The sequence below is a fragment of the Petromyzon marinus genome, chromosome 8 (genome assembly GCF_048934315.1).
Source record: "Petromyzon marinus isolate PM22_M1 ecotype Great Lakes invasive population chromosome 8, UKy_Petmar_22M1.pri1.0, whole genome shotgun sequence".
NCBI lineage: Eukaryota > Metazoa > Chordata > Hyperoartia > Petromyzontiformes > Petromyzontidae > Petromyzon > Petromyzon marinus.
Window position 1 is genome coordinate 17,643,113 of NC_133674.1, and position 16,747 is coordinate 17,659,859.

The 16,747-nt window shown below is 49.0% G+C and overlaps 1 protein-coding gene across 2 annotated transcripts; it reads right to left on the reverse strand.

The window, feature by feature from the left end:
- Positions 1-427: 427 nt before the first annotated feature.
- LOC116940323 (group XIIB secretory phospholipase A2-like protein) lies at positions 428-14,768 on the reverse strand. Of its 2 annotated transcripts, XM_076065714.1 has the most exons (5): positions 14,613-14,768; positions 14,163-14,407; positions 10,193-10,290; positions 4,219-4,384; positions 428-2,409 (listed from the first exon to the last, which is right to left on the reverse strand). In XM_076065714.1, exons 2-5 carry the CDS (start codon positions 14,380-14,382, stop codon positions 2,291-2,293), a joined length of 603 nt encoding a protein of 200 aa, XP_075921829.1. In that variant the 5' UTR covers positions 14,383-14,407; positions 14,613-14,768; the 3' UTR covers positions 428-2,290. The 2 variants fall into 2 exon arrangements, with proteins under 2 accessions (XP_075921829.1, XP_032805889.1); XM_032949998.2 differs by having other exon boundaries at positions 10,193-10,281; positions 14,163-14,766.
- Positions 14,769-16,747: the final 1,979 nt, after the last annotated feature.

Below are 16,747 nucleotides of genomic sequence, written 5' to 3' on the forward strand. Positions count from 1 at the left end.
GCATGCAAGCGGCGTGCGATAATTGTTCAGCTTAAACGTGTCCAAGAAGAAAAAGACGACAACACCAACAACAACAAAAATCACAAAGCGCTCCGTTTTGAAAGTTTGCTCCACCGCTGCGCGTAAGGATCACAGCGGCAGCTGTCCATCTTCGCTGCGTGCACGGGTATCCTGTGATGAGCAGCAGCCTTTTGTCAACCAACTTCTGAACGGTGGCTTGCCCGTGCCTTTTTGTTTGTTTGGCCACTGCCATTGATTGACGGCACTTGAAGGTCGGGACGGCCGTGGAAGTCGAATCGGATATCACGAGCCACTGATGTCAGCCGTGGCCAGAAAATCGGATTCAGGCGATGAGATTCAGAGGTCCCAGGCACTGCCGCCATCACTGCTTGCCCCCATTCTGAATAAGACGTCAAGAAATCAACAATGCGTTTTCTTTCCAGTACGGTTTATTGAAAAAAAACCCCCATCCATTTAGAAAGTAAACTGTTGACTATTATAATGGTAAATTCTTAAGCGGCAAAACAAAGGTCACAAAATGAATGTCGAAAGGGAAATGTTTCGCAAACGAATGAATGATGCTCGTTACGTATGCAGAGGATCCTTCTCCTGTGCCACAATGAAAATTAATTAGTGATATTCAGAGTGTGCACGGCAAAGGGATCGACTTATATGTGGCACCGTGGCATTGCCTTCGCATGGACACGGGAGTGGCAGTGCGTTGCAAAATGGTTATTGCAATTCAACGTTCCCTTCGGTGGAAATAACTGCGGTGTGTGGAAGATAAACTGTAGACATCTGCCCTCTGCAGGATTCCCTCGGCAAAGGCCTCGAATTTAGTTAAATTCATCGGTGGGGAAAAATCGGCTCCCTCTCTCTCTCATCAACATGCAAACATATCCTAACTCCTGCCTGGATGTTGTTGCCAGTGCGATGTGACTCCTATAAATAAATAGGTCACTTATTTTCTCAAATCTGGACCTGAAAAATAGTTTTTCAGCCCACATTCTAGTTGACGCAGCAACATTGTCCTAACTGGGTCATCGTGGTCACAGAAGCGCGCACGCGCACTTTAACTATTGAAACGCAGACGTCTGAGGCGTTTGTGTTTAGCGTTGCACCGGCCGTGTGTTTGCGGTGGCTCTGATGTCCGATATTTTTGGCCCAGCTGCTGGGAACGTCTTCAGAAACGTTGCAACTTAACTGTTGCAGTTTAGTTCCCGATGAAGCTCCCAGCACGTTTGGTGCGAAACGTCGGACGTCGTGCCGAGCAACACGCGCGTACGGTCCCCAGAAGCGCATCGGAGCGGCATTTCCAATGTCGTGTTCAGATTTCTTGCAGGCTTGTTGAGCAGTTCTCTCGTCGTAGCGAGGAACCAATGTAACCAACATCACTTCATGTACTCACATATTGGCCGTTTATGTTTAGAACGATCTGTTCGTGGAGATAAGAGGTATCGGAGGGCGATACATCACAACCGCGGGAAACCTACGCCGTAGTATTAAAAATCTACGCAGTGGTATTTAAACACAGGTGAAACAGAATCAACAACTTCTGTTTTACACTTTCGGCCTCGTAACGTCGATCTTCAAAATCTCCAATATAGAGACACAAATTCTCCACTACGTATTGGTACAGCTGAGAACACTCAAAAGTCATTTCCTTAGAACTGCTTTTTGCGTTTAGTTTGTTGTGCTTCCCCCACACCTACGATTAGCATGGTTGGCTACGTACAGTGCGAAAGAAGTTCAACATACTTAAAAATATATACGAAAATCAGTTTGTTCATTCCCTCTCTCCCCCTTAAATTTTATCCCGATTGTGCTATCGGCATCACGTCACGAGATGAAAAACCCATTAAAATCTCTCGCAGCGCAGTGCAACTACGACGCCGTGTCAGATTGAGGCCCGCAGAATTGGATATTACAGAGCTACCTCAGATCCGTGCCCACTAGAGAGCGGCACATTCCTACGGACTCTCTCTATGCCAGCAATGCTGTTCTCGTGACAATCCAACCAATATTGTAATGAGCAGAGCGGGAAGTTTAGCCGAGTAACGTGAGAAAATGAATCCCCCCAAAATTCGTTGCAACGAACTTGGGGCTTCACGGCCCGGCTTAATCGGCGGTGCCGGCTTCAGTGCTCTTGACCTCTGAGGCGACCCAGCCGGGCCTCTCGCTTGCACCCGCAGCTAACCGAGGGCACACGGAAGGGCGGTCGGAGGCCTGGCTGGTGCGCTGTGGACGGGCCTCCGGCTGACGAGTGTCGTGGGGGGGGGGGAGGGAGCCCTCAAAGTTCGTCCTTGTCCTCGCCCTCGCAGTAGCACGACGCACGCTGGCTGTTGAGGAAGGACTTGCACCCGAAGCTCGTCACCGTCTTGTACAGGAGCTCGGCCCCCGTCTCGCAGGCTGAGGGGCAAACATGGGAAGAAGGGAAATAAAAAAAACAAGCCAGCCTCGTGTAAGACAAAATCGCACTTCCCCCCTCCCCCCCCCCAAAGACAAAGACCCCCCGTGTAGCCTTAATAGACTGTTGGGGCAAGTGCTGTTAGCGAGCACCTATGAAGGCCGGAACGGCACACGAGGGGGTGGGTGGCCAGCACCACGCCCGGCCGCCTTTGTCTCCCCAGTGGCGATGTTTACACACCGCACCAGGTACTCATTTGAGGCTGAGTCGACCCAGGGGTGGTCCAGGACCGATTCAGATAATCGTCACCGGTGTTGGGCGTGAGTGGGAATCGAACTGGGGTCTCCGAGTTCGTAGCGCAGCGTAGCGCTAAACGCTCCACTATCACCCCCCCGCACACGCACACACACACACCCACGCACACACACACGCACACACGCACACACACACACACACGCACACACACACACACGCACACACACACACACGCACGCACACACACACACGCACACACGCACGCACACACACACGCCCCAAGCAACAGCGGTGCGATGCAATATAATATGACACCATCATCATTATCATCGTCAACATCGGCACATTTCTGGTCGTTGCATTGGCAGGCTTTGACCTTTGCTCGCTTGTTATCCTGATACCGGCGTTCGTTATTCTACCGCAGGTGCAATCAACGTGATCTCACTGCTCCTCTTCTTGTTCTTCGTACGTCCGTTCACTCGCTTGATTGACATTCTGTCATTATGTTTATCCGATTGTTGTCCCTTCCATTTGCAGCAAAGTCGCACAACATTCCTTTGCTTTTATCTCACGGATGGCTCTGATTCTGCGATGGCTCTGATTCTTGTTTGCCCTCTAATCGACATCTATTCGTGGCTGAACATCAGGCAGTTTGACTGTGAAATATATATATATCACAGCCCTAATGGTAAAACATTAACTTTGTAACTTCACTCCACAAAATAACTTAGTGGTGCATCACTGTCACGTAATTAGTGCATCTAAAAATGCAAGTATCATCATGACTCGTGTAGACACTACTAATATGTCATTGTTATCAATGTTATTATCAAGCCAGATGGCGTAGTGGCATAATGCGCTGCTCACGATCAAAAGTCCTGCAGGTCACGCATCTCTCTGGAATTTGTAACATTTGAGTTTCACTTCACGAGGAAGGCATGGGTCGTCATCCATTGCATATGGTTTGCCTCCGACATAGGAACGTGGAGTTTCCATCACTGGCTCATGGGTTAAGTTGAGAGATGAGCACTGCCCCGTGCTCAAATGAATGGGAAACCACTTTAACTTGTCTTCGATGATTGAGGTAGCTTGCATTTAATAATAATAGCAATTATGTTTTAATTACTATAATGTACAGCCCCGTGTTTGGTCGATAGGGGTTGCTTCACCATACTTCACCATGCCAGTCAATGCGAGTTGGTGACCTGTGGGTGGGGTGCCATGGACCAGTTCTGCGATCACTCTCCACCGTGACAGCGAGTCGAACTTGGGTGGACGGTTTTCGAGCCCAGTGCGTGTGTGAACCACTGTGAACCACTGCGTGCCAAATCAACCAACCGACCGACCACCACCACCTGGACGTGAAATTGTAGTCGTTGCCCTGCATCTACATCGGCCGTACGAAATAAAGAAAGAAGATGATGAAGCTGTATACCTGCCCACCGTTCGCCCTCCGCCGAACGGCGCGAGAAACAGAGCTCATCAATTTTTACGCAGCGACAGCAGCAACAATAAACAACGACGACGACAATCCGGCTCTTGTCGGGCGAACGCACCGTCGATTTTGGAGATAAATCCGAGGGTCTTGCGCAGGTCTGTGCAGATGGAGGAGAGGCAGATGCGGAAGCGAGCGTCGCACACGTTCTTGCTGGCCCCGCACGACTCGTAGCAGATGTCCAGCTGATTGCAGCACTTGGTCATGGCCGGGATGCCAAGGTCCAGCTGCAAGACGGCGCATTTGGTGGTGGGGGTTGGGGAAGATCAGCCGGCGCTTGACATCGGAGCCTCCGTGGGCGCTAAACAATTCGCTCGTAAGGGGGGCAATTTTCTAAGGGGGGCAGATTGGGGGGTGGGGTGTGAGGGTGTTTGCCGCCGCGTTAAAGGGAAAAAATATAAAATTCCTGAAAATCGCCTTGTTGCACCGCAAATGCTACTTCCGGCGCCATCGGCGTTCAACAATGCCGGTAATTCTCCTGACAATGGCTCCGCACATTATTTTGTGCGGTGCGCTGCGCTTGACATGGTCTGGGGCCCAGCCCTCTCGTGCCGATGAGTTTATTTCCCAACAGGCAATGGGCCAATTTCCCGAGCTGATCCCATGAAAATCACTCACTCCTGTCGTAAAAAGCCCGTGGTTTGTCAAGGTGCGCTTCGCCACACACCCCCCGCCGCCACCACCCACCATACGCTCCCTGCTCCTTAAGAACCCTGGCGGATTGCACGGATGCAGGCGGCGCACGCGATTGTCTCACGATTACAAAGGAGCTGTGTAACATTTTTCTCTTCTTGTTTTCTCGCTCGTTTGTTTGCTTTTTTTTTTCACTCGCCGAATTGAGATGAACCGCGAGGTCATCGTGCGGCACGTAATGTAAGGTGTTCATCACCCGGTGGGAAGTGCTGCCGAGATACTATGGTAATAAATTACTTGAAGCCCTCACAGGGATCTCATCGCCCAGCAACCCCATACTCCCGCAACCCACACATCCACACTCCTCAGTGGCACACACCTATCTGTTATATATATATATTTTTAAAATGCGAATCACGTCACTTGGTCTATTGCAAATACCAGATTAGATGAGCAGTGCCGGGGTCGATGAGGCTAGTTAGATCAAAGGTGAAGAGAGAATACAATGTGACCACGTTTGCATAAACTACGTACCATTATGCAATGGGAGACTTCGTTCACTGAAATCGGCGCAGAGGTTTAAGAGTACAGTATCTCCAATTTTGGCCCATTGCCTGTTGGGAAACAGGTGGAGGACTTCTCCACAAATCTGGCTGTTGCCTGATGAAGCTAGTTGTAATTACTGGTGAAACGTCGTACTCGGATTGTAAATGTTTTGGCTTGGCTCTCCAACACGCCGGTGTGCTGTACTAGTGACGAATTGTCACGTTCTGTGTACGTGACAACCCTTACTAGTCAGCTGTGGTGGGCTTAACGACACATTTATATATTTACGCGACCTAACCCAAAACACCTCTATTATAGAGGTCTAAGAGTTTGCCTGTCAAACGTACATCCTTGCAGCGCTGCCTTTGGTCAAATCGCCTACCATCAAAACCCCCAAAATCCACAAATCTGCTCATCGCCGGCTCCATCGTCGGTCTCTCAAATAATTTCAAAATCCTGGCCATCGACAACCCTCCCCCCCGTGCTCAGCGCATTAAAAGCACGGCGATCACCACCTCAGGGCCTTGCCACGCGTCCTCCCAATTTTGACCGATACGGAGACCGCAAACAGCGCTCGGGCTTTTTGCGGCACTGGCAGCACTCGCCAGGATTGCCGCAGCGTCGGGCCACCCCTCGCTCGGACAGCAGAACGTCGCCTCGACGAACCACAGCGGATCTACAAAACCAACCTGTCCTGGCTAGGCAATTTAGGCCACGTAACTCCCGTTGCTCCGCTAAAAAAGACGTCGCTATCATGTGCCACCGAGCTCTCTTTCTCTGTCTCTCCAGGTTCGCCCACCGTACCTCTCTCCCCCACCCTTCTTGCACGTCTAACAATCTGCTCATCGCACACCCAAGAACCAGGACTGTCCTGGATGAGTGGAATTAGTCCGTGGCTACATCGGCTGCCACCTGGAATCCTCTACCACTGCACACACGCGCAGACAGTGCCATCAGCAGGCAGTGGCAGCAGCAGCGGCAGCAGCAGCATCCAAGCACTCTTCACTTTCAAGCAGCAGAGCTAGGCTCACCATCCAGGCTCTCACCTGGTTCAGGCTCTAACTGTCCAGACTCTCACCTGGTTCAGGCTCTAACCTGGCCAGACTCTCACCTGGTTCAGGCTCTAATGTGTCCAGACTCTCACCTGTTCAGGCTCTAACCTGGCCAGACTCTCACCTGGTTCAGGCTCTAACTGTCCAGACTCTCACCTGGTTCAGGCTCTAACCTGTCCAGGCTCTCACCTGGTTCAGGCTCTAACCTGGCCAGACGCTCACCTGTTCAGGCTCTAACCTGTCCAGGCACTCACCTGGTTCAGGCTCTAACCTGTCCAGACTCTCACCTGGTTCAGGCTCTAACCTGGCCAGACTCTCACCTGGTTCAGGCTCTAATGTGTCCAGACTCTCACCTGGTTCAGGCTCTAACCTGTCCAGGCTCTCACCTGGTTCAGGCTCTAACCTGGCCAGACTCTCACCTGTTCAGGCTCTAACCTGTCCAGGCTCTCACCTGGTTCAGGCTCTAACTGTCCAGACTCTCACCTGGTCCAGGCTCTAACTGTCCAGACTCTCACCTGGTTCAGGCTCTAACTGTCCAGACTCTCACCTGGTTCAGGCTCTAACCTGTCCAGACTCTCACCTGGTTCAGGCTCTAACTCTCCAGGCGCTCACCTGGTTCAGGCTCTAACCTGTCCAGACTCTCACCTGGTTCAGGCTCTAATCTGTCCAGGCACTCACCTGGTTCAGGCTCTAACCTCTCCAGACTCTCACCTGGTTCAGGCTCTAACCTGTCCAGGCTCTCACCTGGTTCAGGCTCTAACTGTCCAGACTCTCACCTGGTTCAGGCTCTAACTGTCCAGACTCTCACCTGGTTCAGGCTCTAACTCTCCAGGCGCTCACCTGGTTCAGGCTCTAACCTGTCCAGACTCTCACCTGGTTCAGGCTCTAATCTGTCCAGACTCTCACCTGGTTCAGGCTCTAACCTGTCCAGGCTCTCACTTGGTTCAGGCTCTAACTGTCCAGACTCTCACCTGGTTCAGGCTCTAATCTCAGACTCTCACCTGGTTCATGCTCTAACCTGTCCAGGCTCTCACCTGGTTCAGGCTCTAATCTGTCCAGGCACTCACCTGTTCATGCTCTAACTGTCCAGACTCTCACCTGGTTCAGGCTCTAATCTCAGACTCTCACCTGGTCCAGGCTCTAATCTCTCCAGGCGCTCACCTGGTTCAGGCTCTAATCTGTCCAGACTCTCACCTGGTTCAGGCTCTAATCTGTCCAGGCTCTCACCTGGTTCAGGCTCTAATCTGTCCAGACTCTCACCTGGTTCAGGCTCTAATCTCAGACTCTCACCTGGTTCATGCTCTAACCTGTCCAGGCTCTCACCTGGTTCAGGCTCTAATCTGTCCAGGCACTCACCTGTTCATGCTCTAACTGTCCAGGCTCTCACCTGGTTCAGGCTCTAACCTGTCCAGACTCTCACCTGGTTCAGGCTCTAACCTGTCCAGACTCTCACCTGGTTCAGGCTCTAATCTGTCCAGACTCTCACCTGGTTCAGGCTCTAATCTGTCCAGGCGCTCACCTGGTTCAGGCTCTAACCTGTCCAGACTCTCACCTGGTTCAGGCTCTAATCTCAGACTCTCACCTGGTCCAGGCTCTAACTCTCCAGGCGCTCACCTGGTTCAGGCTCTAATCTGTCCAGACTCTCACCTGTTCAAGCTCTAACCTGTCCAGGCGCTCACCTGTTCAGGCTAGCTTATGAGGGACTTTAAGCTTTGCCTTGAAATATGCACACGCTATGAATTGTTTATTCGTAATATAATGTATAGAGACGACTTAGCTGCTATCATGTAGATGCAGTGCCTGCATTCAATTATGAAAAAAGTGAAGAGAAGGCAAAAGACTAGGATATCATATGTTGCCAAAGTTTGTTAATTTCATGCCTGAAAGTCTTTGTAAATATGTTAAATGCTAGGATGTAGCTAGATATTAAAAGCACCTGTTTGAAATTTATAACGACGAAAAAGTGAATTATATATCTACGTTTTGTAACTTCATAAATGTTTTCCTGGAGGTGTATTTATTTTCCTAAATAGCTCTGATTGGCTGAATTGTCACGATTCAGGTTCACATATAGATTAAAGGAATCCACTATTTCTTAACATCATGGTGACTGACAGTACCATTGGCTGTCTACAGAGCTCACCGTGAATCTCTAACTTGCAACTTACACCAATCTACAAATATCAAATTGATACACCGTCACCACCGATCAGCATCCCGCACAATCGATTATAACGATTGGCTACGTACGGTGTGAAAGCAGCGTTTGTGGGTTCGATCGCGTCCCTGACGACTGCTTTATATTTGGAGTTTGCATGTTCTCCCGGTGGTTGCGTGGATTTTTCTCCGGGTCCTCTGGATTTTCCCTCCACATTTAGAATCAACAACACGCGTTTAGATTATTTGGCTGCTATTCGTTTCCACGTGATCAGCCACTTCGTTGAGCTATCATTTGTGGCCAGGTCGCTTCTGAAAAAGAGCTACATAGCTCAGTGGGCCTTACCTGGTAAAAAAAATAATTAAGTTTAGTACATACGTCATACCTATACCATTGACTTTATGCTCATTTTATGGTGCGAATGAAACTGTGTAGTTCCCTATGAAGCCTGTTAAGTCGTCCTGAGGCCCATGTCAACAGCTGTTCCTTCTCAAAAAATTCTAAGTGCTGCTTCAGGTTAACGCGTTCTGAAAAGTTCGCGCATTCGTGTTTGGTGTTCTGAGAAGTGCCGATATCGCATGCCGTCATATAGCAGCCCATTCCAACCACTGCTCTCAATAAAATGCTTGGCAGCGGAAACGTTAAGCCAATCTTAAATTCTCTGCTTGGGGAGGCCTTCATGCTGCAGTGTTATTGTTCACCCCTGTTGATGACGATGACTTAAGAGACACATTGATAACAACTATTTTTTTTTTGGTGCATGCTCTCTCGAGTTTTACAGCGGCTTTTTTCATACGTGGCTTCAAACACCGCATGACCGCTTCGTGTCGGTAACGTTGCGTTATCGCTCAGCGACATGTTGACCCTGGGCTGTATTAAAATCTGCCTTCAGCACACAATCTGAACTTACAGCCAAGGGAGACTTTGCTCTCGGTCAAGGCAGGGTGACGCTGTCAGCTCATGCAGAAAATAAGATTACCCCTCGGTAAACTCGGCCATAATCCTCAACAAACAGCGGACAAACATTTACGGCGCATGTCACCGCATTTTTTCACATCTTCAGGCACATGCTAGCTCAAAGGAAGAACACCCCCCCCCCACTGACCCAATACATTGCAACAACAAAAAATCAATTGCCATCAAGCTCATACGTAACAAGACCCACTGTTGGGGTTACACATTCAATGTTGTTTTAAAAAAATGGTTACCAATTACAGCTATATGACTACAACACCAAAATAACACGGAAATCGATACAAAGAGGAAGGGATGCCGCGCGCCAAAGAGCTTCGCTTCCCCCCCCCCCCCCCCGGGGCGGACAACAACCTACCCCGTCCAACGCCTGCACACCCATCAACAACTTACCCCGTCCAACGCCTGCAACCCCCATCAACAACTTACCCCGTCCAACGCCTGCACCCCCATCAACAACTTACCCCGTCCAACGCCTGCACCCCCATCAACAACTTACCCCGTCCAACGCCTGCACCCCCATCAACAACTTACCCCGTCCAACGCCTGCACCCCCATCAACAACTTACCCCGTCCAACGCCTGCACCCCCATCAACAACTTACCCCGTCCAACGCCTGCACCCCCATCAACAACTTACCCCGTCCAACGCCTGCACCCCCATCAACAACTTACCCCGTCCAACGCCTGCACCCCCATGAGCGAAGTTCCGCAGCCGTTGGGCAGCGCCGCCTTGTAGTCCTTCCTTGGCACAGGGACAGCTCCTGGAACCCCTGACGAGAGGGCTGTGTTAGCAACGCGAGTCCGCCGCGAAGGTATTCGCACGGCTATTGCCAAACGCGAACGTATTGCTCGGTTGTCACTAGGTCTGTCAACAACGTGTAGTGGTACTGCCTGTGAAATTGCAGTTGTTGCTCTGCGTCGACATCGGTCACACGAAAGAAGAAGCGTCACTACCTTTTACCGCAATACAATTCACACAGACAACACGGATCTCGGCGCAATTCCAAATCTGCCAGGCCGAACACAGACGCCAATTCCCCGGGGTAAATCCCGGACAGCCGGTAACCCCACCAGCTGTGTGCAGCTCTACCGATGTGTTTTTTAATTGTTCCAAGTGTTTATTCCACTTGATGCATGACATTTTCATGAAGTTCTAAAGAAGCTCCCGGCACGCGGAGCCAAAAACGCTGGGGACATCACGCCCCGTACAAGTATCAACCTGCCGGCGCATCGGAAAGCCATTTCCGACGTCGCGTTTAGGCCATGGGCTCGTTAGGCAGCCGTCTCGTATTAGCGAGGAACCTATGTGAGCAACGTGACTTCATGTCCTCACTTTGTTGACCATTAGGATCGATCTGTTCGCGGAGACACGCAGGTTTGTATGCCAAAACTCAGAAACACATTGTGGTCCAGCTGAACTCCATTGTGGTTTCACAATCATTAGCAAGCGCGGCAGTGAGAGAGAGACAGGGGGCAGAAGTGTTTGTGTTTTGACAAGAAGGGCCTTCCATAAAAACGTTTTGTTTGAAACTAAACTATTTTTTTTTATTTTACCAGGTAAGGCCCACTGACCTATATAGCTCTGTCTCAGAAGCGAACGGTCTATCTGAAATGATAGCTCAACGAAGTGGCTTATCACGTGGAAATTTATAGCAGCCAAATATTCTAAATGCGTGTTGTCGATTCCAAATGTGGAGGGGAAAACCGGAGGACCCGGAGAAAAATCCACGCAACCACGGGGAGGGAGCCATGCAAACGCCAAATATACAGGCGTCAGGGTCGGGATGGAATGCACGAACTCCTGTATGCCAGGCGAGGTAGATAACATCTTGCCACCGTGAAAATGAGGGAACACCTCTACATTTATACCGTTTGGGAAAAGAGAGATTGGGTGTTTAGAGTGTCAAACGTGGAAATAAAAAAATGAATCTAAAATTAATAAAAGCTATTTGTTAATCCACCGCTGGATAAAGGTATCTTCATGCCGTGTAGGTCGTGGGGTGGCCGTGTAGGTCGTGCGGGGGATGGGGATTTTGACCATACATGTCGGGTGGGCGGTGGGGAAGGTTCAGATACCACTCCCGAGGGGCATTATCTGGCGTTGAAGGTTGGTACACTCTGTGGGATTTGCGGGCCCAATTAAAGCAATTATTTCACTGATTGGGAAAAGGCACTAATGATAACATAACAGCGTCTGTACACTACCCTTGGCAGTTTTTGTCAGATCACAGACGCAATATACTGAGTGTCTGGACCACATTTGTTTGGACACGAACAAACATTGTGTCGTGGCACAAAAAGTACTTACGCAGTAATTTTTGTTTCTATTTTACAAGGTAGTTTTTACTATTCACATGCAACCATCCTGTTAAAATTACCTCATTATATTTTGTGTTATTCATTCGTTTTCAACAGTTGTAGATTACAAAACAATTACGTAGTTTCTATACGGGGTTAATTATCTGGAGGACACATTTGTTAAAAATGGAATCCTTTCACAAATATGTACCATCCATTGCCAGATAATATAACTTTGTTTTTGTAACAATTATTGGCTTGCACATTGCCGAAAATGAAAACGTACACATTATAGCAAAGGCAGTGCATGCAATTATATTTCATATTCAGAAGACTTTCAAGTAAAAGTAAAATTGTTCATTTCCAGATTGGGCGGGGTAAGGGTGGTGACAGCGTTGTTTATGAATTTATTAGTAAAACTATTGATCTCGGATCCCGGTTTATACTTTGGGGTGCGAGATTCCCTTTCTGGGGGTGCGAGACATGGCCAGATTTTTTTAGAAGGCGAACCATCGAAAACACAAATTAAGCATGGGCACGTTAGCGCAACGACTTTTTTTTTAAGCGAACCCAATATATTTGTTACTTTTTTACGCTTGAGAACCAAGGGGATGAAAGACTACAGTAAATATTAAGAACCACTGCTCTAGGAAATCCCTTGAGATGCCACATCACGTGTGCAAGGGATGTCCAGGGTGTCACGTCATTCGTGAACACCAAACGTCGTTCTGCACGCTGCACTATGATCCCAGCGACCCCAGCTTGATTTCTGTCCGTGGCTAACGGACGTGGGTGTTGAGTGAACCAGCTCCTGTGTCTTATGCATGCTCTGTGTGTTGAACTTCTTTCGAAACCGTACGTAGCCAACCGTGCTAATCGGAGGTGCGGGGGAAGGACAACAAACTAAACACAAACATCAGTTCGAAGGAAGTTCGTTTTCAATCTGCCATTCACCAACCAGCACTGACCAGCGTTGTGAAGAAGTATGGTCAATCCCTATAAAGAAACCGTGTGGGGAAGACTTTAATCCAGCGCTGAGTTGACAAAGGGCTGTAAACTATTAACCATTAATCCAGAACGTACGTGTCACTAGCACAACACCTTTGTTTAAATGCCTGTGAGAACCAAATATTAGTTTTGCTGACAAATGTGGTTTGATTGAATTGATCATGTTTCACAGAAAAATTGTACAACTTCATGCCATACAGAATATTAATGTATCTAGTTTTTCAGCGGCAGTCGATACATTTCTAATGTATGGGAAGCCAAAATCCAACTACATTGTTAAGATAAAATGTAACAAAAAATATGTATAATTTTTTTTTCCCTGAAAGCTCATTTGCAAAGGACAGCTAATTGCTCCGTTCCATTGCCCTGGCATTGTTTGCCGGGCTACGAACGCAATGTCTTTCTAGATTTGTGTCAACAGAGATCGGTAACGTGAGCCCTGCGAGTGACCTTGTTCAAAAGAGGGGGCATGCAAAACTCGGCGAGCAGGGGCTAGTGTGCACGACACAGTCGATATTAAAGCAAACTCACTACAAATGGAAAAAAAGTTAAATAATGCTGGACGATATAATCCGTTTTTGTCTATCACACTATGTACGTATACTCTTTGGTTCTTTCGGTAAAGTCACGTAGGTAGAAAAATAATTATTTATTTATTTAACCCGCCTGGGTACGACCGCTTATGTTGCGATCGAAACGTCGTGATATATTATTTTTTGTTTTATTTTTATGCCTACGTGGACTTTGCCGAAAGAACCAAAGAGTATGGATTCCTGCAGTCACGAAAGCTTCAAATCAATGTGTACGTATGTTGGGGCTTATTTCGCACCGTACGTAGCCAAACCATTGTTTGCTTCTTGTGTTTAGTTTTGGTGTCCATCACCCGCAACTCCGATTAGCACGGTTGGCTACGTACGGTGCTAAAGAAGTTCAACAAACGTACCTACGTACAATGCTAATGTATACGCGAAAAGGCTGCCAATGGGTGTACCAACGTTTTGTGACTTGACCATGAGAATTAAGGACGGGGGGGGGGGGCTTAGTTCCACTTCGGCACTCCCATGCCGAGGATGCCATGGTCGCGAGATGTTAACTCCCTCTCCTGGTATACAGGACATCGTGGGGTTCGATCCCGACTCTGACGCCTGTATATTTTGGAGTTTGCAAGTCTCGTTCTCCCCCCGTGTTCGCGTGGACTTTCCTCCGGCTCCTCCACACGGTAGGGCCAGGAGAGTTATTTAGCAGCCCGTTGGGCCCTTACCTGGTAAAATGATAAAAAAAGAAGTTCAATTTATTGAACCGAGTTGCCAGTGTCGGTTTGCGCGGGTTTACTGACCATGCTTGCAGCGGTACTGGCACTCCCCGTTGTAGCCACCGAAGAATTCCACCATGGACTCGAGATAGTTGTCGACCTTCTCGATCCCGCGCCGCAGATTCTGCACGTTGAGGCCCCAGCCCTCGGGCTCCTCCACCACGTTCGTTGCTGCCACCAAGGTTGAGATTAGCAGCAGCAGCGCAGCCAAGCAGGGCGCGGATCTTGTTGGGCACAGCGTCATGGTCGCGATGTGTCCCGCTCTCTCTCTCTGTGACGGACACAAACGGAGGGGCGATGAATCTCTCTCGATTGCGGCTTGCGTCGTCGGATGATTTTAGTCTCCTCTGCAGTTAATCATTTGATTTAAGCAGCTGGACTTTAGCACACGTGAAGTCACCGGTTTCGAAATCGGCTCCAGGCGGTATTTTGTGATACTTTTCAACGTTATGTTGTCTGCACCGTTCGGCTTACACTGCAGCGCAGATGCTCTCAACGGCGGCCGGTCAAGTGAGGGATCGGTTCAGCTCCGTACGAGCTCTCTGGAAATGTTGAGGGCACGAGTTTTGTGTTCCCACCTTATGTAGACGAATGTGTTCTACAGTGGCATTTCTGAGTAGGAGTGGTGATTGGTTATAGCGAGCGAGGGAGCCATGAATGCAAGTGAATGATTAACTCGCAGGCTGATAGTAGGGACGTAAGGTACGTAGTTCATGCTGATGTTTGACGTGTTGGCAAGCTGCAACAAATGTGGTCTTCATGTCTGGTTGCGACATATCAGTGTTCGTCATGATTATAATCAGCAATGTCCCGAAAACACGTATTTGTAAAGCATCCCTGAGACACAGGATGGTAAGCTCCATAAGATGCCACCACTTCAGTGAATGACAATGGCTAACGAAGCCATTTTAAAGGCTATGACACTGGCTCCAAGGGAAACGTTTATCCTTCACTTAGTCAAAAAATATGAGGACAGTTGCTATTATCATGTGATTTAACAACCCAGCATGGATCATTCGCAAGAGTTAGGCCATTGTGGCGAGATTTTAACTGCCTCGCCTGGTATATAAGGACGTCGTGAGTTCGATCCCGACCCTGACGCCTATATACTTGGAGTTTGCGTATCTCTCTCTCCCCGTGGTGGCGTTGATTTGTCTCCGGGTCCTCCGGTTTTCCCCTCCACATTTATAAACAAGCATTGAGATTATTTGGCTGCGATAAATTACCACGTGACAAGCCACTATGTTGAGCTATCATTTGTGGCCAGGTCGCTTTCGAAAAATAACTACATAGCTCAGTGGGCCTTACCTGGTAATATTAAAACGTATATTTTAATAGTTTGTGTGCCAGTATCTTGGTCCAAACTTGCCAAATGTGTAAAAATAGAAACAACAAATTCCTCAGTGCGAACAAACGTGGCAATGAAAAACACTTGGCAGTACCCTCTTGAAAAATAAGTCGCGAGACTCACTGAGGCTTGCCCGGCTAAAACCCATTATAGGGCACACCGTTGGTATTGTTCATACGGTCATTGTACATTAAACGGCGTTCGCATGGTAGGCAGCAGAGTACAGCGGGGAAAAAATGTTGTACTGCACTGCTATACTCCCACATCTATGTTCCCCCCACCTTTAACCCACAGCGACCATCATGGTTCACTACGTATGGTCGAATTACCTCCACAACGCGGTGTGGGACGGCCCTCGTCCAACGTGCAGTCAATGTACACAGTGACACATGGACAGGAATGATTATAAGCTGTGCTCATGTTCGTCCAGCACCGGGCAAACTAACCAAAGCGTGAGTTATCGCTGAGGAATCATACCCCAGCGCTGCTGTGAACTCAAAGAGTCTCGGGTCTCAACGCACCAGGCGTCAGGATACGCAGCGCAAAGGTCCTCCCATTTCAGTAGCATAGGCTGATGGTGTTTGTCTTGCTCCGTTAGCCCTAGTTGGCAAGATAGGCTACGAGGTGGCAGACCCAGCCCAGGGTTTAAAGGTTGACGATAGTTAAAAAAAAAACTCAGCCACGGCTCTACGGTGTGGTTCGATGCTTCCTTCTTGGCTTGATTTTAGTGTGGGGGTCGTGGTTCGCTCCACATTAGCCGATCCGCTGCAGCCGTAAAAGCACCGTGAAGGGTTACACGTTTAATCTGTGGTCCAATTGACAATCGCAAATGCTGACAGTTCCTTTAGAGCAGGGATCCACAACCCCCGGGCCGCGGACCGGTACCGGTCCGTGGCCTGTTAGGAACCGGGCCGCACAGCAGGAGGAGGTGAGAGCGGTGAGTCCGCACGTGGCCCGCCCCCCCATTATTTTATTTACAACTTCTATCCGCGCCTCTTTCCCGCACTGCGCACTTGTCTCAGTCACAGTGTTGGTATAAAGCCCACAAGCTAACCCCTAGTAGCCACAATGAGTAAAAAACAAACGTTGCTGGAGAGCTTCTTTGAAAAGGGGTCCGTGAAAAAATTGTCTTCCACGAAACCGGTCCCTGGTGCCAAAAAGGTTGGGGACCGCTGCTTTAGAGGGTATCACAAGCAATGCCATCGTAATGACAATGGGGCCTGTATGCGGTGTGAAGGGACTAGTGGCCACGGGAGGTAAT